The following is a 27,496-nucleotide window of genomic DNA, read 5'->3' as shown; positions in this document are numbered from 1 at the left end:
AGACGGGCTTAGCGACACAACAGACTGCCGCTGAAACCAGGCGGGCCTGTTCTCCCCTTGCCCAGCCAACCCCTCCTGACTTCACTTGCGCTAGTCCTTAACAACAAATTCATCCTGTGCTGAGCAGTTTCAGTCCACTGAGGAGCAGGAAGTCCATTCAGCAAAAAAACCCAAGTGGTTTCCATCCCAGTTAGCAAACTGGATTGGCTCACTAAGGAGACAGGCAGGCACCGGACTGGAACGAGACAGGGACTGGCACTACACAGCCATGAGCATCACCGTTCTTTGCAGCAATTAATTTGCTCCAGCTGTTGCTGTTGGACCCTACCGTTACCTTACCTCTTCATGAAGCTCCACTCCACTCTTCATCTTTTGCAGAAAGATCATAGCCATTTCCCGCGTTCCTGTATTCCCTTCCCAAAGTTACACCTTGCTGCTACGCAGAGACACGTTGGGAATATGCTCAATAAAGGGGACTGTGAATATATTACTGGACCTGAAGTTCAGTTGTGGTGAAGGAAGGCTGCAGCAAGAACACGGTTACTACCCTAATAGCCAAGGGCATCAGAAGCTGGCAAGGAGAAACAAGTAATGGCAGATCTTTTGCCCTATCATTTGACGCAGAAATTAGCAGCGTACCCTTAATCTCAAATCCCTCATCACTGCCCAGCAAAGAGCAGGCAGGGCGGGAGCACTTGGTGTTTCAGATGTCCTGGGGTATAATTACTCACCACTCCTTTTTTCCAGAGAAACTCCTAAAATCACAGTGTAGTTCGTAACTCCCATTCCTCAGGGTAATCTGTATCAACAGATGATTGCTGGAGTAAAGCACCACCCTGAACTGCTTTTTAAAGAGATCAAAGGAGGTACGGCACTAGGACTACTTTGGGTGCGCACTGGTTGCACTGTGGGGCATGCACTTTATTTGTCCTGAGAAGACTTCAGAAACCCTAGAAACGTTAGAAAGCTTAGTTTCATTGCCAACAATGCCATGGCAGTCAAAGCTTCTCTAGAAGGGAACATTTTGTACATCAGTAATTTAGTTTTAAGAGTCCTATGTCTTTCACCTTAGTATCTACCTGGAACCAGAGTATAATGAACAGCACGGTATGTAATACCGAGCAGCTCAAACCAAGTCTCCATTATTAAAATTACCATTTTAAATATAATGTTGCTTTACCTTGGAATTGAAGTGAAAACATATTATGAAAAAAAATCTTTCAGATTACTTAGATTTAATGCAAAAGCACACAGGAGGTGGTTCAGTTTTTTCTGTCTGGTAAAAAGTGTTAGAAATGTATGTTCACTGTCATAATAATAGTTGGAATATAGAAGCAGGTGCGTTCACATTTCTATCAGATGTGTTCACACCTTTGGTTCTAATATAACAATTGGTATGAGATATCAAAGGAAAATGCAGCATCAATTTAAATATGTATAAACTTATTGTGCCGCCTTCAGAGAAAGCAAGAATAAATGAAGTTCTGAGTGGCAGCAAAATATGATGAGAATAAAAACTAATCAGAAAGAGGGGAAAATAGAACAAGTACAAAAGTAGAAACTGTACAGGAGAAGAAATGAACTGGATAAATTCTAATGAATGGATGAAAACTGTACGAGCACTGAATAAAGGGCATCTGAATGAATGATACATCAATACCAAATAAAAGGCATGAAAGATATTGAGAAACACTGAACAAATACATCACCATGAAAGATGCTGCTTGACAGTACTCAATCATTCCAATTTGATAAATACACCACAAACCAATATTTGTTCAAATTGTGCCCGGTCCTCAGTCATGCACCAGCAATTCTGCGCCTTACTTATGGTGGTGTAAAAAAACAGACTTTTTTTGTTCTTTGGCTTGGGACAAGAATTGCTTTCTTCATCTTGGGCATGTTATTTGTTGAAGGAGAAAAATTGTCCATAGACATTAAAATTTAAGTCGTCTGCTTTTTGCTGAGGAGGCTTTTCTGCTTGCATCGTTACCGTATTGATATGCTTATAATTTTTTGTTGGCAGAAGTGCTACATGTTAACAGCAACACCCTATTGAAAATGGAAGACGTGATAAAATCATGCACAGAATAGGCTGACAGGAAAGCCCTTTCAAAACAGCTGTGTTAGCAGTGGAGCAATGTGATCTTCAAATGATGTACAATCGTGGAGTTGTATCTTTATAATCTCTGTACAACATCGTTAAGAATGTTTTATGACAATGGCACTAACTGATGCACTGCAAGGCTGAACCAGCACTAACAAAGGTCGAGAACAGTAGGGCAGTCTTCTCCACCCGCACCAAACTGTAGCTCATAGGCACTGAAACACATTGTTTGTGATTTCCAGAGGGACACCCCGAATTCCGAATTTTTAAAAGTTGTATTTACTTGTGCTTGCAGGGCAAATATCATGGCAATCCCATGCATATAGCAGTAATCATCTCAAACTGTTTGAGAGAAGAAAGAAGAATATTGGCTGCAGCTAGCATGCCTGTACAGGTAATGAATTACATTTCGTTAATCTGCTCCATGTTAATCTGCTCATGTGCTTTTAGGACCAAATCCTGTCCCTTCATTCCACTAGAGTGATTTGGGTGCACTAGGGGTTGCCAAATGTTGCCCTTTAAACTCATGTTTGTACTTCACTAATGGCTCTACTGCTACAAACATCGCTATAAGTGACTTCTGTGTCACAGCTAATCTTCAAAGACTTAATCTGTGGGAAAGGCTTTAAAGAGATTATTCTTTGCAAAACAGATGTGTGTATTTTAAATTATGCAATACATTAAGTCATATTAATTATGCAATGCAAAAGACATTCCATCTGATATGTTGCAAGGCATTGATAGTTTTTATGTTGTTTGAAGAAAGAAACTTTAAAATTACATCTAAAACCTATTTGGGGGAAAATGTTACACGGTTAAAACATGGATAGAATTTTTAAGTCAAATGTGTTCTTTTTAATCACCTGTGGATATAATACATATTCTTATATGAGTATTGTGATATGTGTCTTTTTCAGAAATCTAATAATCTATATTTCATTTTCTTTAATTTACTAATTGTTTAATGTTTGCAGTATACCCCCACCCTTTCACCTTTTGGATTTCAAAGTTAAGCCAGCATGTTTTTCAAACCTGTGCAACTAAACTAAACAGATTTGTCTGTTTACACCAGGCTCCAGCTGGTTGAAGACCAGCTTCTGAATTCCCCCTCTATGCTAGAACTTGCAGTACAGTTACTATCACTCGTTATTATTACTCATCCACCCATTATCTGTTCAATGTGTTGCAGGGGCCACTGGAGAAGTCTCTGCAGAACTCTGTGGTTTCAGAACGACAACGAAATGTAGAACACAAAGTGTCAGCCATCAAGAACAGTGCTCAGGTATGGTTTTGGTCCTGTTTGCTGTTTATGCAGCCGTGATTTTCATACAGACATACCTGAACTATCATTAAGCTGGGTAGCGCAAATACTTTTGCTAACAAGCTGTGCCAACCATTTTCCATTATTCTGATGACCCCAGTCCAGACTAACTACTCAGGACATACCTGGACCCTCAGGTTTTTACAGCTGCTCTGGGTTCAGCTTGAGAGCTACCGATTTTAAAGCTATCACGCGCATCTCTATGCAAGTTGCAGACAGACCACCGGAGTACAGTAAGAACATACCTACAGTCTTCTAAAAAATGTGAGGTTCAGTAAATGTATTTCTGCAACTTCACCTCTTTTAGTTGGGTCAGCAGTAGCAAGCCTTCATGATCTCTGGGTCACATACCAAGATCTTTGTAAAGCTGAAGGCTACGTGACATAATGACATGTTTTGGAGATGTCAGGGGAGAAGAACATTGGGAGCTGATGGTAACAGTTCTCCAGGAGCTTCCCATACCATTGAAGGGCAGAGCTGGGTTGAGCCAAACCTATAGCTATGTCCCACAGAGACCTTGAAAGCTCAATCAGAGAATACCTGCCTGTTCAGTTCAAGGCAGGATAAGGATTCAGATTACCTACAGCCTTTTTACTATCCCAGCCCCACTTTCAGCTTTGCAGCAGTCTCAATGTAGAAGTTACATTTGAAATACCTGTCCATATGCCGATCAAGAGCAACACTTTTGGTGTACTGGAAAGATGTCCTAGTAGCATTCTCTCCTCAGTGTCTCCCTACATGGGGAAGAAGGGTTAGAGAAAGACCCTTAAAAGGATAAAGTTAGCTTTAGAAGAATGTGATGCTAGATCTTTATCTATGTATAAAGTTACAAGATAAGAGTTGCAAAGCAGAAGCAGACAAAGCTGCAACTCAGCAGCCTACCATGCTGCTCCTTCTTCCTGTGTGGGGAAGCGTAGCCATCCCCAGAAGACCAGTGAAAATGAGAACAATTTTGAGATACAAGGGTTTTTTTAGCACGTAATGAAGTTGAACACAGAAATCAGCCAGCTCCTTGTGTATGTAATTTCATACCTTACACATATAATTTAAAAGTTTAGCCTCCAAAATAAAGAGGAAACCAAAATGGCTAATTCTGTGTGTCCTAATTTAGCAAATGAGTTTTTGTATTTGCACAGACACTGAAGGTGCACATCCTGGGGAAACTAAAAAGGATTGTTTATGAGTTGTTGGCAGAATCAAGCCTTCCTATAGACAGCACAGAAACAGACTGTCAAAGTAAAACACGATTTCCTACAGTTACACTTTCCTTCTTGTGATGTGTCTTTTTTTTGAATTATCATTGTTTGGTTACTAGAAAACACCTTCTAAACTTTTTGCAGTACATATGAAAACAAATCCTTGCAAAAAGCCAAAGCAGCAAAAATATTTCATTTCATTACCCAAATTCTTAAGTAATTCTCTAAATAAAGTCTCCGAGATCTGCTCCTGTCTCTGGATCCACCTTTCTTGGCTTTGCACACCCCATTCCAATTTCCACTGAAGTCAATGCAAAATTACGCATTTGCACTGTTTTCAAGTTCCAAGAAGAGAGTTACATTATTGGCATAATAATTTCAATTTAGCTCAGGCTAAATGTAAGCATTCCTAATTTCCACTATGTCATTGAACTAGTAAACAAGAAGTGGTTAAGCTGTATCAACTGTGGGAGAGCGGAGAATATTTGGCTTTCTGAACAAGTGAAATAAATCTGTAGTTATAAATGTGCACTTGTAATTCTATTGTCTTTTTTAAAGTTTACATGTTAGTAAACCAGAGTTCCCAGAACTGCTTAGGGATATTCAAATGATAGGGAAGGGAAATACTACATTATGCATTTTTCCATTACAAAACAAATTCCTTTTTATGTCACTCTAAACACCCAAATAATTTTATCTCCTTTTCCCTGGGAAAGATGACTGACCAAGATGTCAAATACTTGGAAGACTTGCAAGAGGAATTTGACTTCAGGTATAAAACAATACAAAGCTTAGGTAAGAGTTTTTATAATATTTTTTAGATTCTCTAGGAAATGGCTGATTCTGCAGCTAGACACCAGTATCAGGGCGCTTTGTGCGTTACACAGATAATATATGTAAACACAAAAAATGGATTTTTAATTTATATAAAGTTATAGTCTTGGAACATAATGACTCTTTGGGGTTTAAGAGGGTAAACAGGACCTCATTGAGCAAGTATAGTTATTTTCTATAGATAATCTGCATAGTAGCATGATAAGTAGTAATTTTAAAGAACCTATTTTTCAATTTCCCCACCTTTGACATGGCCCTTCCTTGGCAGGCTGCGGAAGAGCCTCTTATTTCCCCAGAGTAGAGTTGTGCAAAACTGATTTTTCAGCCTCTAACTTGGCTTTCTGTTCTTTTTTGACCACAGTGGTGATAACCAGCTGGTAAGCACTCTGAATGCATGTTTGACCAGCCTATGGTGGTTGAGATCTGCACACAGCAACAATCCTTGCATGATCTTTTTCAGAAAAGAAACTGAGGTCCACTTGTGTCTGCTCGGATATCTTCATATTATCTCTCTTTGAACACACAAAGATGTCGGGCTTGAAATGTCCCAGTTCTTATACACATCAATCCTATATGTTTAAGGCTGGATGTGGCCAGGAAGAGATGAAGTTGCCATGGTTTAATGTATTGTCAGTTATCAGGCCAATCATAATTATTGACCATGCAGATGACTGAAGCCTGCCCCACTTGCAAAATAAAACATGCTTACATAAATTACTTTCAGGGTTTAAAATTTCACTGTGTCAACAAGTGCTCTGCACCAGCACAGCCAGCTTGCAGTGCCGCACGCTGTGCTGCACTAACAGTCAGTTGCTTCTCTGCCCCTATTGAAGCATCTACCCTAACGCAATGGGAAGACGTCAATCCAGAGACACAGGTGGCACCAATTTCTTTTTTGAAGGTAGCATGAAAAATGCAAGAAGAGCAAAAGGTGGGCAAGTTTGGGGAAGCCTGAAACTAATGCATGCTCCAAAGAAGGAAAAAAGTTTCAGAGAGGGGGAAATACCCAGTGATCGGTACTCCTGGCTGCCAAAATCCCCACGGCGATGAACACACTATCTCTGTTTCAAATGCCTGACCTCCATTCTCTCTGCCAGACGTGTAATTCACATCAAGTCCAAAGAGCTGCTGACACCAGGAGCGTATTTCAGTAGTGCACAGATCAACCATTGATCCAAACCAGATGTACATAATGCACACAAGTATGCACGCAAATGAGAAATTTATAGATTTCTAGGTATCATCCATGATTTCTACTTTTTCCTGTTCCACACACACATCTAAAGAGTGGATTCATAAAACCTTATCTTAAACTTGTACTAAAGTTAGTCCGTTCAAATAAAACACACTATTACATAATCTACAGATATCTGCAGTTCATTTTTTCACTAGTTCATGCTGCAGTCTGGTCGTGGTTTTTTCCCTTCCTCCCCGTATAAACACGCACACGCACCCACGCACGCATTTATACTGATTATTTTTTTTTCATTCCCCTGCAGAGCAGAGCGACAAAAACAGCGCCCTCATTAAACAGGAAATGTTGGCGTTGCAGGCGATGCTCAATACTTTAGATTACAAGAGAAAGGTTAGTGACATGTTTTGTCATTTGTGGTTCGTTTGCTTTCTCCCCTTATTCCCACATCGAACACTCAAATGCGTATGCGTGCCTTTTTAATTTCTCCTCTCAGAAGAACAGACAAATAACAGGAGTTACACATTGACAAAAGGTTTTGGCTGGGTGCAGGTGATTTTGACAAGCATTTTGACAAGAAATTGGCAATTCAGTAACAGCTCAATCAAGGCTATGGCTCTGCACACCTTAGAATCATAGGACAGTTTAGGTTGGAAGGAACCTTAAAGGTCACCTAGTTCCAACCCCCCTGCCATACGCAGGGACCCCTTCCACTAAACCAGGTTGCTCAAAGCCCCATCCAGCCTGGCCTTGAACACCTCCAGGGATGGGGCCTCCACAACTTCTCTAGGAAACCTATTCCAGTGCCTCACCACCCTCATAGTGAAAAATTTCTTCCTAATACCTAATCTAAATCTACCCTCTTCCAGTTTGAAGCCATTATCCCTCGTCCTATCACTACACGCCCTTGCAAAAAGTCAGAAGGCAGGTGAAGGCATCACTTCACAGGACCTTTTAGGTTCTGTGCTAAACAGATAACTTAGATGGCAATATATACCTTTTAAAGTAAGCAAAAAGTATTCAAAGTAAATGTAATCAAATAACTGCAAGAAAATTCACAAAACAACAAAAAACCAAACCAAAATAACAACCCATCAATGGCACCTTGCTCTGTTCAGTGACCAAGACTTGCAAATATGACAAATATTCCCTGACCACTTCTTTGCTGGCACAGAAAACAGTACATTTAGGCAATTAGTTTTGAGTCCGTGTGCTTTTTACAGCTAAAAGCGAGCAAGCAAAAAAACCAGAGCATTGAGTATGATACAAACCGAAAGGAGGACTTTTTGACCTTGGCAGGACTTGTAAATGTCAACTTCTTAGAGGCTTTATGCCCACAAAAAATGCAACAATCCTCCTTCCCACCCCCAAACCCAAAAGTTTTACCGAGGAAGAGCTCGTAGAGCTTCAGGATTAATTTCAAGCACAATGGGTGAAGAATCCAGTCACCTCTGAATTAAAGAGACTACACCTAAGGGGCTAAACATGGTTACTTCCAAAGTAATTGAAAGAAAAGTAATCAGCACTTTCATGGTAATTGCTGAATTTTGTGGCTGTTCCCTGTGGTCAGTTTGTGACACCTTTCCTATTTTACAGGAAGTACTCAGTAAAATAGGGCGTGTGATTCATGAAATCGATATGCTTATGAGCAACATGCTGACTGAAGAGCTTCTGGACTGGAAGAGACGGCAGCAGATTGCCTGCATTGGGGGTCCTCTCCATGGTGGGCTTGATCAACTCCAGAACTGGTAAACTTGCCCTTGAGGTTGTGTTTCCACTGAAAACCACAGGAAGTCTGCTGCACATGAAACCATCTTTCCTTTAGATCAGCTACCTTGCAACAGCAGCAAATTCATTAGCCGCTAAGCAAGCAAATAGCGAAAATACAATTTGTTTTGGTGGACAACATTTGCTGTTCAGAATTAATAACGTTACAGTGAACTGCTGAGCCTGAGCCGTGGCAGTCAGTCATTTTTTGGTTTGACAGTTGTTCCACATACATGATACATACCCTCTCGGGAGTTTTGCTTGAGTAAGAACTGTGCTGACTGAGTTTTTCACTGAGGACAGTGGGAGTTTTATCTAGGCAGGAGCTGGGTAGACACTTTGTGCTTTGACTCACTAGGTACATCACCCCTCCAGACTTCAAACTACACAGGAACTGAATGGCAGTAGTCTCCGAGTAGTCTCTGTGATGGTAACTCTAAAGGTGATTGCAAATTTAAAAAAAAAAAAAGCATTATATTTAAAAAGATAAGGCAGACAGAGAATGTCAATGTCCTGCTCATTTCTCTCCCATCAAAATTCTCTTGGAGAATTCTCTGGAGAAGGTGAAGTAAAGAGTAAGAAGGAAAAAGGGAGGAAATTTTTAGGTTTGAAGAAAAAGTTATTTTTGCCTTTTTGTGTGTGTTTTTTCCACTTAAGTATTTTTTTCCAATGAAGATGTTAAAAATAGCTAAAGGATGTGATTTTATACACACATACCCTTTTAAACTGTTAGCAAATGTGTTTGGATTTTATTTTCCTTATTGTTTTTACTTTTCTGAGAAATGCACTTCCTCAGTCTTCGTAACTTTTTCGTTTTATATAAATACTATCCTTTTAAAGAGTACATTTTGCAAAACCACTAAGCTGTAGGGAAGAAATAAAATTGGCACAAGTGCCCTGCATGTAAAACGGCAGAACTGTGTATATATTTCTTCTAAATTATCATAGACAGCGTTGCATTGCTGTAGATGAGGCCTGTTGCGAAAATATTTATCTTTGAAAATAAAGTAGGATGTTTTGCCTGATATATTTATATATTCCCGTAAACAAAAGATGAATGGACACGACTTTGGATAAAGCTAGAAACCGCCAATTGGTACCGATTCTGATTTCCCTAAGCAAGAACTTCAGTAGCCATTATGTTCTAAGCAGCTGTTTACATGAAAGATTGAAAACTAATCTTTTGTCTTGCTGTAGTTTTACGCTGTTGGCAGAGAGTCTTTTTCAAGTTAGAAGGCAACTAGAAAAACTGGACGAACTGTTGACCAGACTGACTTACGATGGGGACCCTATCCCAGTGCAAAGACCTCAACTGCTTGAAAAAGTCAACTTTCTTCTCTACAATCTTTTCCGGAAGTGCGTAAGCCACTGTCAATGCACATAACTTTATCTGAACTGACACAAATTTATTGGCAACAATGGCAGCAAATTGTTAAGAAGGAAAAAAAAAAAAATTAAAAAAGGTTGACTCTCAGGATCTTAAAGACCGAGTTTCCAATATTAAAAGTATGTACAGCTGTCACCAAAATGGCTAGAAGCTGCAGGTGCCATTCACCTTCTCATGTGTAGTAGTCAAGGGTTTGTGGTCAAGTTCTGACTCTAGGAGAACACACAAAATCCACTTATTTCAGTAGGAGTCATGTACATACTGCTGAGAAAAGGTTGTGGTTTGGGCATTTTGTTTGTTTATTTGTTTTGGTTTTTTTAAGTAAAGCAGCAGGCGCTAATTTGTTCCTTGTCTTTCCTCTTCCAACCAAGACATTCTATTAATATATAACATATTATCATCATTCCTCTTGCCTTTTGTACTGGCTATACAAGAGATGTACCACAAGTGACTATCTGAAAGCAAAACATAGTCAATTTTTTTTGTAAAAACTGAAGAGATAAAATGATTGTTTCATTTCGTTGGAGCCAGGCTCAGTGTATTTTCATACTCCGTTTTATGGTTCTGATAAAAGTCTCGATCTTCCAGACTTTTATCAGCCTGGTATTTTAGGACTATGGAATTTGTTTTGTTTTGATTTTTAATGTATTCCAAATACCTGCTTCTTATGGGAACAATTCAACTGTAAGTTAGGCCACTGGATCATTTTGAGAACTGAGAGTTGGAATACGTACCTCCCACTTCAGCACCTGTAGAGAAATAAGTCTCTAAGAGATACCAGCACTTTTTTTTCCCCCTAATACAGCCGTTTGTGTATGCATATTCCTGACAATCTATTTATTTCACTTCTTTTCACACAGTTCATTCGTGGTTGAGAGGCAGCCCTGCATGCCAACACATCCCCAGAGGCCAATGGTTCTCAAAACATTAATACAGTTCACTGTTAAATTAAGGTAAGGAAAGGAAATCCAATATAAACTCCTTCATTTGCGTACTGCATTTTATCCTGGGAGAATCTAGACAGCAAAGCAGACCAACTTGTGTTAGAGATCCTTTTGTCTCCAGGGGCACTTTCTGGAATGAGGATAGAAAGGCCACAGAATCTGTCACTCACAGTAAGTGGCAATAAAAAGTAAATCTGTGTGAGGAAGAAAGGCAGATTGTGACCAAAAAGTCTGCACCTTCAGGGTCCTGTATGGCATTGAATTCTTGTTTTAATGACTTTGCAAACTGAGTAAATACTGATCCACATCATACAAGCCAACATCAGAATACTCAGAGCCACTTTTGCACATAGGGAAGAGAAATGGCTGCATTTTGGGGGGCTCTGGTGAATAAATGACAAGGTATCTCTCTCCCACTAGCTCCTTGCCTGACGTAGTGAAAAGAGAAAAGATTGGAGAGGAACTCTCATCTCAGTTCCATCTCACAGCAAAAAGATTGCACGGAGGGTTGGGGTGTGTGGAAAGGGTACATGAAGGAAAGCACACATACATGTATGGTCCAGTCACTGTTTATAGAAATCCATCTCTTAATTATTACTTCTTTGTAATTCACTCAAACACAGACCAACTTTTCCACATACTTGCAGGGAGGGTAGAACACCTGCCACTGGAACAGCCTAGCTCCTCCTTCTGAGTATACATTCCTCTAAATCATGATACAATCCTAGATGCCCAATCTGTTTTCAGATTATAATCGTTTCAGATAATTTACCATGGAGCTACTGGTTTCTAATATTTTCTGGTGAGAAGTTTATTCTGTTAATAGTCACTTTTACATTTTCTTTTTTGAAGGTTGCTAATTAAATTGCCAGAGCTGAACTACCAGATCAGAGTGAAAGCCACTATTGACAAGTAAGAAACTTTACAGTGAAGGTATTCTCTCTCCTCCTACAGAGACAATACAGGTTTTTCAGTTGCTACCCTCTCTGATTTAGAAGTTGCTCTAAAAAGGAAAAGAGAAAATAAATCAAAACATTAGGGTAATGCTTTTCTTTTTTTAATGTGGAAGATTTCTTTGTCTTTTTTAAAATAAAGCTGCTATGTATAATTGATATTTTCAAATTGGAGGCAAGAAGTCCATTTAAAGTTTTTTTCAAGATGGATAAAATTTGTCAGTCTGAAATAGTGTCATCAGACAAAAACTTTAAATCAAACTGTATTGCATTTATGGGACAGTTAACTTTGAAATACCACTTATCTCTGCTTACATTAATAGGCCCGGTACCTTCAATAGGTACGTTCAAGTAGTACACAAAGCTTGTGCTTGAAAAGCTAGTGCTGTAATTAGTAACTATGGCAGCTTACAAAGTTTTAACCTTACCTTACATGAATTCTGCTACATAAACTCCTCCTTTCAAAGGTATTTTGTTCTCCTTTGTGTTCCCATTATTTCTTAGACTGGTCCCAAATGAACAGGATCCCCCGCTTCTTCAGTTGATTATAATTTCCCAAGCAAAAATCATCTCAGAGCCTGTCTATACTAAGTTTATGAAAACAGTGTTAATGCTGCTGGGAGTGTTTCTATCTGAGTTGATACTTCTTCTCTCCACAAGGTGTATTATTTTGAGCAATACCCAGAGCAAGCTTAGTTATAGATAGGTCAGGGCACCCCAGCGTGATAAAACATGGGGCAGAAGACTTGCTGTCAAGGTACGATATCAAAATCAGCAAAGGTGATGCAGGTCCTCACCACCCACCATTCCCAGCCACAGGCACCAGCTACCTCCCTTCTTCTAGCTCTTGGGCTTCTGCAGGCCCCTAAAAAACACCTTGACCACATGGACATAGATGTTGGCCCAGAAGAAGGAAGGAAGACACTCAGTGAGGAAGGAGCAGGAGAGAAGCCAGGGCTGTTTCTCTCAAAAGCTGTGTACTCTCTGATTTGCTGCAGTGCACATGTTCTCCCAGTACACCATGAGCTAATCTACACAGGCTTGTATTGTCCCAGAACACAGCCATGCTGGCAATTAGATAGTACTGCAGCTTTGAATACCCACATATCATTCTAATGACAGGAAAAAAGCTAGGTAAAACATAGTGCTTGCATCTGGCCAGATGCAAAAGTCTAACTGGACAGTACAAATCTCAGTTCTTTAGTTTAAAAATGGCAGTTGTATTGGTAATACGAACTAACTTTGACAGGGCAAAAATCTACTGTCTCAAGATATGTTTCTCAGTACAGGTTATGGCTTACACATTTACTGATGCACAATGTTTCCTCCCCTCTGCCCCTCTTCTATTTTAGGAATGTTTCAACTGTAAGGTAAGAAAATAAAATATCATATTTCTTAAATTATCCAATACAACATTATTTGAGTACATAAGTGTGATGTCCTCCATAGTAATCGTAGATTTGTTCTGTGTGGAACACACGTGAAAGCAATGAACATGGATGAATCCGCAAACGGAAGCCTGTCAGTAGAATTTCGACATTTGGTAAGTTTGACTGCCTTTTTCCTATTATGTACCTCCGGTAAAGAAATAAATGATTCTTCAAAAAATATGCAGGGAGAACTGTATTACTATCAAGTTTACACTCATTTTCTTTTTCCTTATACAGAAAATTTACTCCTAGAACCTCTTTATCCCATTCCATACTTTATCCATTCCATAAAATAAAACTATATATTTTCACAGAAATGGCAAAGCAAATCCTAATTAATGCCAGAAAAGACTAATCATGCTGAATTACACAGCTTCTCAGAAACCGAGTTTTGTTAAAAAGACCAACCAAAAAAAAAAAAAAACACCAAACCAAAACCAAACCACACCACCGTTGTGTCTAGGGGAAATACATGACTGAAAGCTTTAGATCTGGTTGAAATTAATGCCTTCGATAACTGTCTTTTGAGAGACTATAGTAACTTCTCTGCTATCCCAGTGAGTCATGCTTTCTGACTAGACTCCCTCCCCTATGGTATTTTTTTTTTGCTTAACCACAGATGCAGTGCATCAGTGTAGTTTTGCAAAAGGAAATAGAGATTGACAGTCTTTAATGCTTTTTTGTATATATACTTCACAGGCACCCTAATTAATGCTTTGTTAGAGTAACTTAGTTTCTTCAAAGATTCTTTAAAAATATCAAAAGACTATTGACTGAATAGACTTTTCAAGGCATGGTGTCAGAGCCTTCATTTCAGTGTATTGGTAAATAAAACCTTATACTAAGAACATCACGGTTACAAATTCTGTTCTTCATATGTACTTCTGTCTATAGTTTCTTTGGCACATAAATATTGTTTTGCTTTATACAGCAACCCAAAGAAATGAAATCAAGTGCTGGAAGCAAAGGAAATGAGGTTTGTGCATTTTTTTTACATGTTATTTTTGATTACTCTCACAAGTATTTCAGATTGGATTTTATTTAAATCAAAAAGCAACCATATTTTGTTAGATTTTGAAATATATATTATCCTTATATTAAGTATAGGGCCCAATTATCCTATGATAGTATAATGAGAACTTTTCAGAACTACTCATAGAAGTTTTAATTACATGCCTTAAATTTGTATATTAAAAAAGTTACAACAGAAGGTAGGAAGAAATAATCTGAATGTATGCAATTCCTCTTTAAGGCCGCCTTTTTGGTCATCTACATTTTGAAATAAATAAGCTTTTTGAGTTTTTTGTTGAAACAATTTTTCCTATAGGAACAGTTCTTTAAATATATATTCTGTTGGCCAAGTTTACAGCTGAGGTAAGGGTATAATTACATTTGCATCAAAGAAGTTTGCTTGCCTCAACCAGGACCAAAAGTGTGCTTAGTTTACCAATACTCATCCAAATCCGGTCGTAGGTTCCCCTCTTGTGGTGACACTGGACTATGACATGGTAGCCCTAACAAACCAGCAGGTACTTCGCAGTCCCAGATTTCAGACACATGCACATACTGCCTGGCACGTAAGGTGAAAAGGTACTGCAAGTGCTTGCTTCCTAGCAGAGGTGCTTAAAATCCGTACATTCTTGCCTTGCAGAGAATAGAAATCAGAAGTATTAACATCAGTGCTAATCCACACCTAGAACATCACGCCTCCAGGTTCACCTGTATTGTAGGGCAGTCCTTCCATTCTTGTGTTACCCTCCAGCACCTCTCACATAGAATCATAGAACGGTTTATGTCGGAAGGGACCTTAAAGATCATCTAGTTCCAACACTCCCACCATAAGCATGGACACCTCGCACTAGACCAGGTTGCTCAAAGCCCCATCCAGCCTGGCCTTGAACACTTCCGGGGATGGGGCATCCACAACTTCTCTGGACAACATTTTCAATGCTCAGAGTAAAGAATTTCTTCCTAATATCTAATCTAAATCTACTCTCTTCCAGTTTGAAGCCATTGCCCCTCATCCTATCACTACATGCCCTTGTAAAAGTCCTTTCCCAGCTCTTCCGTAGGCCCCCTTTAGGTACTGTAAGGCCGCTATAAGGTGTCCCTGGAGTGTTCTCTTCTCCAGGCTGAACAACCCCAACTCTCTCAGTCTGTCTTCATAGGAGAGGTGCTCCAGCCCTCTGATCGTCTTTGTGGCCCTACTCGGGACTCACTCTAACAGGTCCACATCTGCCTCATGTTGGGGCCCCAGAGCTGGATGCAGTACTCCAGGTGGGGTTTCACGAGAGTGGCCATCCAGACCACCAGTGCTTCTTCCCCTGCCCAACTCCTCACCATCTGCATAGCTCTACCCTACATCCTTCTCAGCTCTGGCTTCCTACAAACTGTGACTCCCCGAGTGTCCTGGCACTCTCAGACAAAATCAGAATCACAGGCAAGAAAGTTACTGCCTTCATTCACTCACCTTCTGCATCACTGGCAGGAGGGGAAAGGACAACTGCCCCGGCAGGGGAGAAGGCAGGAAGTCCTAATCCAGCAACTGCAGGCAGTGGGCAGGGTGGGGAAAGCCACAAGTACACACAAACTCTAGGGTGGACGTGGACCATCACCGTAAATTTAGCATTGCTATTTAACAGCAAAAATCTACAAAATCTCTGGCTGAAGCAAGAATCAGAAACTTGCAACCAATGATACAGCCTCTGCCAACGCTACCAGAACAATTAGTGTCTCCCAACGTAACTGAAGTCATAAGATGCTTCTATGAATGCCACCTACTTACCTAGGAAGTGAAATACCCTATACTGGTTTAAGGTATCTCTGTACCAGTGTAACTTTTTTGCACAGTAGAAGCACTGAAGGTAAAGCTGTATTAGCAAGATTAAAAAAAAAGAAAAAAAAAAGAAGAAAAATCACTGATATCACAGCCCAAACGTAGTTATAAAAGCACACAAGTTATTGCAAGTAGTCTTTAAGTACAAAGCAAAGGTGTGATCAGCATGGAGAATTTTAACCAAAAACCTAAAGCAGAACGTACTTGTGCACACTTCACACAGAGTTTCTGAACGGAATAACTTGCAACCTGATTAGCAAGACTGAAACTCAAGGCTCGCCTCCCAGTTACTTTGCTACTCACAAAGTCATTTGCATCAAGACAAGCCAATGCAAAAATATAGGTGGAAAAATGTTGGTGCTCTACTTTTGGCAGCATTTTACTCCCACTTTCACACATTGCGCCTTCAGAACTATATACAACATAGGGCTGTGGAGAATTAGGACAGATGAACGGTGACATAGTTCACTGCTAACCGATTTCCTCAAACAGAGCTTCTCCTTGGTCAAATCACAATCTGTGAAGTCATTATTAGCATGAACAAGGTTTTGTTGGTTTTTTTTTTAACAGCAACTATAGTTATTTAAAAACTTGGTTTGTTATGGGATGTTCAGTAAGCTGAGAGTGTAGTTGTTAAGTATGACTTGCCTCATAAAAAAGAACAGTGGAAGTTCTCTGTATTTGAGATTTTTCCTTTCATGTAGACATGCCTTTTCGCCTAGATGATTTTTCCTTGGGAAAATGTTAAGTTTCTGCAAAATCATAATGGGGGTAAGGGGATGGCAAAAGCAGAGTTTCGCCAACCCTTTTCAGCTTTGTGTCAGCAATACAGGTTGAGCTGGATTCATTCTACCTGTATTAAAATATTTGAGCTCTGAGCTCATTTGATGGATGAGTATTTCATGTAAAAGCCTTCAGTTCTAAGCTGGATTTTCCCTTTGCAAAGCAGATTTATTATTGAGATGCCTGAGGATCTCCTGAGGTCTCAACCCCTCGTTTATAGAGTATCTTTTCTTGCAGTGGCCTATACGTGTCCTGGAGGAGGTGCTCCATGGGACAGATAAGGCCACGAGGCAATTTCCCAACGAATCATTTTATTTTACATTGACTGAAAGCAGAGTATTTCAGCACATGGAACTATTTTGATTTGGGAATTTTGATTTTGTTTCTTTTTTAAAAAGTCTCACAAAACAAATACATGATGGGGAGGGGAAAAACAATATCAACAAACCAGGAAAAGGACAAACAGATTTTTATACATTGACTTCTGGGGATGGAAATGTTTTTCGAAAGATCTGTTTCCCAAGGGGCAGAGATTTGGATCTTTACAGAGCTATGCTGGTTTGTAATCAAAACAAAATGCTTGTACTACAAATTTTAATCAACTATGACAATCAGATTTTCTTTTTTTTTTTTCCATCCAAGAAAAGTCTGTTTTTTTAATACCAGATTCACTCTGGATTAATGATTTAGGCCTCTACTCCTTCAACTAGTACCATCTAAGTATACTTACAACAAATCTGCACTCCTCGATGAGGGCCTACTTTTCACTAAAGCTGTGGCTTTTTGTTTTGTTTCTAGTTTGTCTCTCCTTGAATTTTAATATCTCTGTTTAAATTGGAATTGTCAATCAGTAAAGGAATTTTAGGAAAAGAAAAGTTGGAGACAGTCTTTATCAAACAAAAAAAAAAATCCTGTTAACTTTCTGTGTGCAAATCTGTGTTTAAAGCAAAAAAATAAAAGTTTAAAAGTATTTCTTTAACAACGTCAAGGGGTTTTTTAGGTTCATTAGAAAAAAACCACCAGACTTCTGGACTAATTTCACGTCAAAGTTGAACAAACAAATTATTTCCTTCGCTTCCTTCTTTTCCTGTTCTACTTTTATATTTGATACGTGTTTTCTTTCAAAGTTGTGTAATCTCAGCAGTTGGATCACTAAAACAGTGTTAAATGCCAACTGTGCATTCACAGTTTTATAACCTACTTACTCTCTCAGGGCCCTCACATGGTGACCGAGGAACTGCACTCCATCAGCTTTGAAACACAGGTCTGCCTGTATGGATTGACTATAAATTTGGAAGTGAGTATTTTAGCCAGATTTTCTGCGGCAAGAATAAAAGGCATTTTCCAGCAGTTTATAGAACCACCACCATGTTGGGCCAGACCACCGGTCTGTCTATCCTAGATGCTATCTTCAGCAGTAGCCGTAAGCAGATGCAAGATTTCCAGAACTTCTGGACAGAAGTGTACGCTTGGGGAAGAAAGAAGGGGCTAAAAAACCAGAGCATAACACAGAGCTAACACTTTCCTCAGCAGCATTTACATAACACATTTGTTCTTTCCACCAGACCAGCTCTTTGCCTGTGGTGATGATTTCCAACGTCAGCCAACTACCCAACGCGTGGGCTTCTATTATTTGGTACAATCTGTCAACCAATGATCCTCAGGTAGGTCTTCAGTATGCAAGTACTGACTTTCTGCATTTTCACATACCTATTATTTGGTTACCAAACATCTTCAGTAGAAAAAGGCTGCATTCCCCTCTTAAGCTGGCCTTATTTTCTTCACATATACTGTTATCAACATGATACTTCAATGTTTTTCACTTTATCTTGTATCCCCTGCCCAGATCTAAAACCATATGCATGCTCAGTGTTCCTTTTTGTAGGCTAAACTAGTAGTTCTTAAACTAAGGAAATGTGATAGCCCTTCTCAATAGCTTTTCTCATTTAAACTTGTCTTTTTTGGATGCAGTTGACCAAAACTGTACATGGTACAAAATAATTCTGTTAGTACAATTCAAAACTGTCAAAGTAAGCATATAGGTGGGTGTATAACATACTTAAGTGCTGCTTTCCCTCATGCATTTTACGGGAGCTAGTGCTTTCTATGGAGATAAGTGTCAAGTAGCACCTTCTAGTGGCTCTGTGAGCAAAAGGAGAATCATTCTTTCTCAGGTTCCAGCTGGCTCAGCATGTATTTTAGATTCAGTCACTGTTATTGTATTTGCAGGCTGTAGAATAGCGCTGTCAATAGCTCTCAGGCTTTCAGCTGGGGATCACATAGATGTTCAGAGGAGAGAAAGGGTAAGAGAGTTTACCATGGAGTGCACCTAAGAATGGCAGCAAGCCAGCTGACCAGCAGCCTGGACTTCACTATCACTCTGTGATATTCCAAAGAGCCTTCTGCACAGTCTGCACTACGTTTGTTACTTGTACAGTCCAGAAACCAAACGAAAAACTAAGAGGAGCCAAAGGATTCAACAACATATGGCTATAAGAGTGTGTAAAGGTTTGGGATTTCCATGCACCACACATTATAGTGAGAGTATCTACACTTACTGGATACGCCTTAAGCATATTTTCACTGTCTTAACATATGATGCTATGAGAAGCATAGCAAAGTATTTTATCATCCAAGATGCCCACACAGACTCTTGCTCCTTCTAGGAGTCCTCCCCTCTTCACTTCCCTTAAAACTCTGCCCAGGTACCCAAGTGGACCTTGCTGGGTGGCTGCAGGTGGGAGGGCCAGGACTCATTTACCCCAATGTATCCCCCATACACACCTAATTTTTAACACTTCTGGATTCTGCTGAAGTATTTGCTGCCTTCTTTTACAGCAACCATGAAATACACTACAGGCTAACTGTCTAAACAAAGCACTAATTCTCTTGCAGAATTTGTCTTTCTTCAACAATCCCCCTGCTGCCACTTTAAGTCAGCTCTTAGAAGTACTGAGCTGGCAATTTTCATCGTACGTCGGTCGGGGACTCAATTCTGAGCAGCTCAACATGCTGGCAGAGAAACTTATGGGTAAGACTGTAGAAATATACAGACTTTATTTGCTTTTGGGCTCTTGTATTTGATAGTCACAGGTAATGACTTTAAGCATGACCTCCACTTCCAGAGCTGACCTCAAAAATGCCACAATGACATGTTTTTCTTTTAAAAAAAGCACGCGTCAGCTTATTCCTACCACAAAGCGATTCAACTTCTGAACTTCCAGGCTGCTAAACTGAAGAAAGAGGGCATCAGAGTCACAATAAACTGTGATGTTATTTTGTTTCCTTAGCAAGTAATTATCTCATGCATCTGCAATCAAAAGGAAGTCTTTTTGCTTGCTTCAGGGGTTTGGTTTGGGTTTTGTTTCATTTTAAGTATCCGTCCTTGTGGGTCGGTTTAGTTCTGGGACCCATCCTTCATGGTGACAGCATAGCAAAGAGGCCCTGTAACTTCAACAAGATGAAATATTGAACACTTGGATCTGACTGTCCCCGAGAAGGGAGAGGTCTTGGGGAAAGCCGGCAGAAGAAAAGAAAGCCTTATCTGTTTCCGGGGAAGAAACAATTATAAAACATATTGTGAGCTGAAAGAAACTCCAAGCTGAGGGTGTAACGATACCTCTAGTGTCAGGCAAAAACAAAAGCATTTGTCAAAGACTGGGGGAAATCTTTACTTTTGTTGCTTTCAAAACTGGGAAGCGAAAACTGGTTTCCCTGGATAACAGTCAGTTTTCTGATGGTTTATTGGAGATTTCTTGCTTAGTGGAAGTAGTGGAGTTGAGAGGTGCCACTGTAAATCAGTAAGAATCATAAGAAAGAAAAAATAAATTATCTTAAAATATGTATGGTCAAGACAAGAGGGAAGGCCAAGAGAAGTAACAGTTTAAAAACTGAAAGTGAGCATACAGTGCTGCAGAAACAAAGTCCCAGACTACTTCGGGCAAATATTCTCAAAACTACCATTATCAGCTGCTTCAAAAGGATACAGAAAAACTGATCTACAGCCGCTTAGCATGCTCCTCTTGATCCCTCCCCAACTATATAGATATCAAGCTATGTCTATTTCAAAACTTCAGAAAAATAGACTCACTGTTTTTTGTTTTGTCTTGTTTTTCTCTCAGGACAACAAGTCAGTTATAACGATTATCAACTCTCTTGGGCAAAGTTCTGCAAGGTACGGTTCCAAAAGTAAAACTAGACCCTTGGTTCTCTTCACGCCCACACGCGTGCCTAACTCTGTCTCTCTGATGCTACTGATAAGATTCCCGCTTGACATATGTGGGACTCGTAGCCCAGCACAATGACATTCACTGTAAAAATTTAAACAGGACAATAATATCTCCAAAATTTTAAAGCTTAAGCTACGGGAACTACTTAGTTACATTGCTACAGAGATCAGAAACTGTCATTGTAGTGTGCCCTATATATTTCTCTAAACGATCAATAGATTGTGCTATCAAAGCATACAATACATTTTTCATAAAGCATACAGTAATTTTTTTCATATACTCAGTTGCGACCTAAATTATTTCAAGTTGGTCAACATATTCAGTAACTTTGATGAGGAACAGAAAAGTTATTGAGAAAGAATGCTAAACCCATTTTATTCATAATAACTACATTATTTAAACACATATAGAACTTTGGAAGGCAATTCAACTTTCTCATCATCATTTCTCTCAAAATGTAATTTCATAACCAGGAAGAAACAATAAATGAAAATGTGAAAACTTGAAAAGTGAGGCGCTTCCTGTGCATATCTTAAAAATCAGTTGGTTTTATGTCAGGCTGAAAGAGACATTACTCAAAACAACAGTTCAAATTTGTCATTCTCGCTTGAACAAACTAGATTATTCTTAAGAAACTGACATAGCCATGTCATGTGGATGTTGGGTAAAAACACTCTCACAATTCTCTTCTTGTCTGTGTTGTTTTTGTTTGTGTTTTGTGTTGTGGTTTGGTTTTTTGCTTGGTTTTTTTTTTAACCATTAGGAACATTTGCCTGGAAAGTCTTTTACCTTTTGGGTTTGGCTTGAAGCTATCTTGGACTTAATTAAAAAACACATTCTTCCTCTTTGGATTGATGGGTGAGCAATAAGGAAGTAGCTATACATTCATCTCTCTCTGCTTTGTCTTTTTTGTTTACTAATCTCAGTTTTAGCTATGCAGAAGAAAATTTGCCAAGAGTTTAATACTTCTGTCTCCCTCTTCCCATTTATAACTTTTTGAAATTTTTGCCAAAAGGGAACACCATTAAATCTCTTAGAAATGCAGGTTTACATCTGTTTATCAGTTCTGGCAGCCTACAGTCAAGTATTGTGATAAATTTCATCATGCTTCATAATACTTTGAGCTCAATGCCATACTCCACATGTAACTCACGTGAAGCTTTTGTCATAGTTTCAAGACCTTATAAAGCTTTTGTAACCAGGCTTTGAACACCTATATATAAAGTTTGGCCAGATGCATTGCACAGATTGAAGCCTATTTTTTTTCCAAAAGCAAACCCATGATTTCCTGTTACACTTCAGGTACATAATGGGATTTGTAAGCAAAGAGAAGGAACGAATTTTGCTCAAAGACAAGACACCAGGAACATTTTTATTAAGATTTAGTGAAAGCAATCTGGGTGGAATTACCTTTACTTGGGTGGATCAATTAGAAAATGGTAAGTAAAATTTCAAAAAAAAATAACATAAACCTCAAACTCTGCAATACACCTTTAATACACAGTGTCTTAGGTTTAAAAGTAAAATTCACATGTATCATGTCTTAGTATGGTTTGGGGCAAGAAACAAGTATCCTATTTACAGAAACACAAATCAAAACTCTTAAAGTCTACCTCTCAGTTCTTCATATTAACTATAAGAGTTCATTAGGAGGTGTACCTGCTTACTGCAGGCTTTAAATTTGTTTTAATGTGTGCAGAAAGTATAACTTGAAAGATACTAACACCGGTATGAACAGGTACAACCCACACCAGTGGAAACTACAAACGAAGGCCACAAATATGTTCCAACTGCAGATGCTGATCTACCAGTTACCAGCAGCTACGGTGCCTTTGTATTTTTACAGGAGACGTAACATTTCATTCGGTGGAACCCTATAATAAAGGTCGCTTATCTGCACTGCCTTTTGCCGATATACTGCGTGATTACAAAGTTATTATGGCAGACAACGTTCCTGAAAACCCTCTGAAGTATCTGTATCCAGACATTCCCAAAGATAAGGCCTTTGGCAAACACTACAGCTGTCAGCCAAATGAAGGTTGGGCTCCATTTCTCTATCTACCCTTTCTGCAAAGCAGCTGCAAAGTCAAGAGGCAATTTGAGGAATGGGGGAGGAGGATGAAGGGAACAGATTAAAATGCCTCCTTTAATCAGCATCTTCAAGAGAACTGTTTTAACGCGTGTCTATCACTTAGCTTTATTTGGTAAATATACCCCTAGTCTTAGAGGTTACCTTATAGGCAATGACAACAGTATTTAGAAGTCAAGAAATGGAAAGAGTAAAAAAAAAAAAAAAAAAAGGGGGGGGGGGGGGGGATGTTTCCTGACAGTTGCATTACAAAATTCAGTGCTCGGGTGTTCAGAGATGAAACTGAAAAGTCATCCTGCTTATTGGCTTCATCATTGTGTTCCACTGTAGCGTGCTGTCTCTTTAATTTTAAGGAAATTGTGTATTTTTCAAACAGCTTTATTCCAGCAGTATAACCCCTGGCAACTGCAGTGGAAAATACAAAAAGACTAGACAAGAATGGCTCCAGATAGGTTCAGGCCCATGCTCGTTCTTGTCCAAGTTAGAAGTCTGGCCGTTTTTAGATGAAACTCGCTCTCTTCTCAAAAAAGCCCTCAAAGCCTTGATTTTGTTAAGAGATAATACACACTCTTCTGGACTTTCAGTATAAAAGGTTACAATTCCATTTGAATTCAAATTTCTACACTACTGAAAAATATTTGGAGGCTACAAATGTTTTTCCTCTTCATTTTCATACAGTGGACTTTGCCTAATGCACCAATCCTTTAAAAAAAAAATCTATGTATATGTTTAATTTCATGCAAAAGACATTGCTGAAGCTGTGTCTGTAGAGATAGAGCTCCATGCAAGCATTTGCAGAACTGAAATCTAGAGGCTCAGAAGTACCAAGCCTGTAGAGTTACAGTATATTTGGGTTTGAAGCTCTAACGAGATCTCTTTCATCAGTTGCTGCATTATATTCTCAGATAGCAATTCATATTAAGGGAGCACAGTCAATTAAGTGACTAAGATCTGAACTCAAAGACTAATCTCAGGAATTCCCCTAGTTTTTATGGCTGCTTATTTAAGCATAAACAGGGACATTTCCTTTTTAACATATTATGGCCTGCAGCACTTAAAGCAGATAATAAATTTCAAATAAATACTAAAACTACTAGGCAATATTTAATTTCTCTAATATTGATTTTTAGTCTCAAAGCCCTCAGATGGAGGAGGCAAAGGTTATGTTCCTTCTGTATTTATCCCAGTCTCCAAAATGTAAGTATCCTTAACAGATGTATTACACTTCAAATGTTATTTTTAGTAAATCTACATACTGTTTCAAAGGTTTTCCTTGCCTCCCTTCCCTCGTTCAAATATTTCGGGATAGCAACACGTTGCATGTTTTCATTTGGCCAAGAACTGCTAAAGACGAGAAAGGGAAGTAGAGAACTTTACTTCTACAGTGATTTTTCCATCCATGTGGCAAAACATTTGTAAAAATCGAATGCAGACTTTACAGTACTCTGATCTACTTACCTTTCACTGTCTCCTTTTACTCTCCAGCAGCTGATATTATGGAGTCAGGTTTATCCTCTCTTCCCTTGGTCCCACCTCCTGCATTTTTAATGTGTGCCAGGTTGTTGGCATGTTCTTACAGGGCCACCAGCAAGCACAAGTACCGGCTTAACTAACTTAGTAAGCGCTCACCATACTCCAGTGCTATGCATCAAGTTAGAGGAATTTAAGTTGCTTTTAAGATCATTTTTGTGTTTTTTGTTTTTGTTTTGTTTTTTTTAAGCTTAAATGATTCTACAGATCCACATTCTCCATCAGATCTTCTTCCAATGTCTCCAAGCGTTTATGCTGTGCTGAGAGAACACCTGAGTCCCACAGTTATCGAAACTGCCGTATGTTGCAAACTTTTCCATTCATGTTAATACTAAGCAAAGGGGACACGTCCAACACAGATGTTGGGTATAAAAAGGCTGCCTGTACAATTATGAAAAAATTAGAGCTCTTTCATCACTTGCTGTATTACATTCTGAAACGATGGTGCAGACATTTCCTATTCTAAATGGGACAGGATGCTGCAAGCATACTTGGAAGCACTGTGTTATATGAAATTGACACTCTGGCCAATGAACCATGAATGTCATAATTCAAAGATCCCAGACCTGTTGCACAAACAAAGCCTTTACACTGACAAATACATTATGATTACACTAATTCTGTAGATAGCACAAAGGACTTAACTTGCTCAGGGAAGCTGCACAAGGAACATAAAAATTTCTGATTCAGCAAACTTGCACAACTTTGCAGTGCTGCACATTTCTACATGAGATACCAAAGTGAGAAATTAAAAGTCAACTAAAACATTTTTAGCAAGTAAAACTAATATTCACTAAGTATATAGAAAGATATTCACTAAGTATATAGAAAGATTGGGAAAATACTGTACCAATGTCCTATTAAAAATATTTTCCTCTTTTACTTATTAGAAATTGTGTTCTCAGTCATTGTGGCTTAGAGTACTTTGAGCACTGATGTATACCCACTGCAGATTTGTCCAGCAGACTTCTATCAGGAAACACAGCAGTGGTTTGGCTTTAACAGCTTTAAAGGAAAATCTCCTTTTTAATACTAGCTCTTAGTTTTCTGTATGTTCAATGATTTATGATCTTAAAATGGTTATGTATTTAAAAGCCTGTCAACTCCCCTTCAAATGCCTCTCTGTAAACACTCCTCCTCATTCCAAACCAGAATAAAACTAAACGAGAATCCTGACTGCCAGTGATTGGAAGCACAGCTAAATTATATATACAAATAGAGGAGTTCTTTAATATACACCAAGCTGAAGTTCTGTACAAAAGCAAAACATCTTTTTTGCTGCTTCACCTTTTTCTCTGATAGCGCTCATAACAAACTAGTTCTTCAGCTAAAATTGAAATAATAGCCCAAATGAAAGTTCAGCATTAAAACCTACCACACCCAATCTGAGACATGGCCCCACTCATTTGTTGTTTGATTAATATGTATAAAAACATTTCTGACCACCTCAACTGCATTTGTGAACTACATGTGCATTTGCATTTCCCAGAGTTTCGGCTGTGAAAAAAAATAGTTGGCTTCACTTTTGTTTATCATCGAGCTCCAAATGTTTTTGGTTTCTTTTAGCATGCACAGTAATTCTCAAACCAGCTCTGTCCAGAGCTTCCAAACAAGCTGTGACCATTGCCATATTTTGGGGTCATAATCACACAAAAAGAATGTGTTTGGTGATTAACTGGGAGAACAAAATACAATCATGTTATGTTTTTTAAGGGTACTAGAGAAGTGGTTCAGTGCTGCTAGATAGTAGGTGGATTTCTGGAGGCTCTTACTAGAAGTGTTTTCAGGTTCTGCTAGAAATTGGGGGTGAATAGTTTTGGAAGATTTCTTCCTTCCTTTTTTCCATTCTATTTACCTTGCTAAATGAAAATGAGGAAAATACAGAGGTTTTTTTCTTTATCGTCCCAAATTCACACAACAATCTACCCTAGTGAACAGCTGGCTAAGTTCAGAAAGCAGACAATCTGCATTATTAAAGCAACACTCTTTTTCTCCATGAGACACCAAGAAAAAAGCATTGCGTGGGATGCAGAGAACAAGAGTGAAACCTGCAGCAGGACAAAATACCCTACAACTAGGTAACTCAGTCTTAGCAAGATATACTTTCTGCAGTCTTGCTGAATTCCCTTCTATTTCCCCCCTCTCCAGATTCCTCTACCCATCGGGAAAACAAGACTCCAGTAAGAACCTTGCTGTACATATCCATAGGCTGCAAGAACCACAAAAGTTCATATAAAAATATGTATCATTTTTATTGCAACTGTTTCACACACAATGTTTTCCTATATTTTGTAAAGAACTAGAAACAGGATCCTCAGATCCTTACCAGTTTGTGTTGTCAAAATGACACTGCAGTTACCTTGAGCCGGAGAAGGTTTCAGCTGCAGTTATTTCTGAATGAACAGCAGTAACTGCCATGAGACTAATATTTTCCTTCTTTTCCTCCTTTTCCTCTAGCTGAGTTCTCCTTACTCAACTGACTGAAGTTCATATACTGGACAAATTAGTAATCGTGTGAACGCTGGATGGGTTAAGGATGCCATCAATGTTTTTTTCGTCATCTTTGTAAATCAGCATTTCCTGGAAACCATTATGATGTTATTCTTGGGCCTCTTTCTGTTATCAATACCATGTAAATGAGGATTCTTCTCCCTAGGGATCATAAACATCCTCCTGCAAGTCAGAATTGCTGTCCCCACTGATAAAAGGCCAAATCCTTTCTGGCTTGGAGGTCATTTGACTTCAGTGGGGTCCAGAAGGGATGAATTTTACTTGCAGAATTAACGTCCATAGAATTTTTGTAAACAGGAGAGCATAAGAACAAAATGTTTTGCTTCTGAAAACAGCATATAAAGATAACTAAAGACATTAGTGTATTTGGGATAATTAGGATTTATT

At 39.0% G+C, this 27,496-nt stretch overlaps 1 protein-coding gene across 1 annotated transcript in view; it reads left to right on the top strand.

Annotated features, from left to right (window-relative positions):
* Positions 1 to 27,131, top strand: part of STAT4 (signal transducer and activator of transcription 4) — a 40,089-nt gene extending 12,958 nt beyond the window's left edge. The window contains exons 3-23 of the mRNA XM_009890147.1: positions 2,403 to 2,501; positions 3,297 to 3,389; positions 5,341 to 5,419; positions 6,958 to 7,043; positions 8,247 to 8,398; positions 9,615 to 9,773; positions 10,665 to 10,757; positions 11,601 to 11,660; positions 13,054 to 13,071; positions 13,151 to 13,244; positions 14,063 to 14,107; positions 17,964 to 18,047; positions 18,316 to 18,414; positions 19,646 to 19,781; positions 20,872 to 20,924; positions 21,743 to 21,837; positions 22,282 to 22,418; positions 22,826 to 23,017; positions 24,199 to 24,265; positions 24,789 to 24,897; positions 27,056 to 27,131. Coding sequence (XP_009888449.1) covers positions 2,403 to 2,501; positions 3,297 to 3,389; positions 5,341 to 5,419; positions 6,958 to 7,043; positions 8,247 to 8,398; positions 9,615 to 9,773; positions 10,665 to 10,757; positions 11,601 to 11,660; positions 13,054 to 13,071; positions 13,151 to 13,244; positions 14,063 to 14,107; positions 17,964 to 18,047; positions 18,316 to 18,414; positions 19,646 to 19,781; positions 20,872 to 20,924; positions 21,743 to 21,837; positions 22,282 to 22,418; positions 22,826 to 23,017; positions 24,199 to 24,265; positions 24,789 to 24,897; positions 27,056 to 27,082 — 1,977 coding nt within the window. The 3' untranslated portion in view covers positions 27,083 to 27,131. The remainder of the gene's footprint in view (positions 1 to 2,402; positions 2,502 to 3,296; positions 3,390 to 5,340; positions 5,420 to 6,957; positions 7,044 to 8,246; positions 8,399 to 9,614; positions 9,774 to 10,664; positions 10,758 to 11,600; positions 11,661 to 13,053; positions 13,072 to 13,150; positions 13,245 to 14,062; positions 14,108 to 17,963; positions 18,048 to 18,315; positions 18,415 to 19,645; positions 19,782 to 20,871; positions 20,925 to 21,742; positions 21,838 to 22,281; positions 22,419 to 22,825; positions 23,018 to 24,198; positions 24,266 to 24,788; positions 24,898 to 27,055) is intronic.
* Positions 27,132 to 27,496: the final 365 nt, after the last annotated feature.

The sequence above is a fragment of the Charadrius vociferus genome, unplaced genomic scaffold (genome assembly GCF_000708025.1).
Source record: "Charadrius vociferus isolate BGI_N301 unplaced genomic scaffold, ASM70802v2 scaffold147, whole genome shotgun sequence".
NCBI classification, from domain to species: domain Eukaryota; kingdom Metazoa; phylum Chordata; class Aves; order Charadriiformes; family Charadriidae; genus Charadrius; species Charadrius vociferus.
The sequence above is the reverse complement of the archived record's forward strand: the minus strand, read 5'-3'. Positions and strand labels throughout refer to the sequence as shown.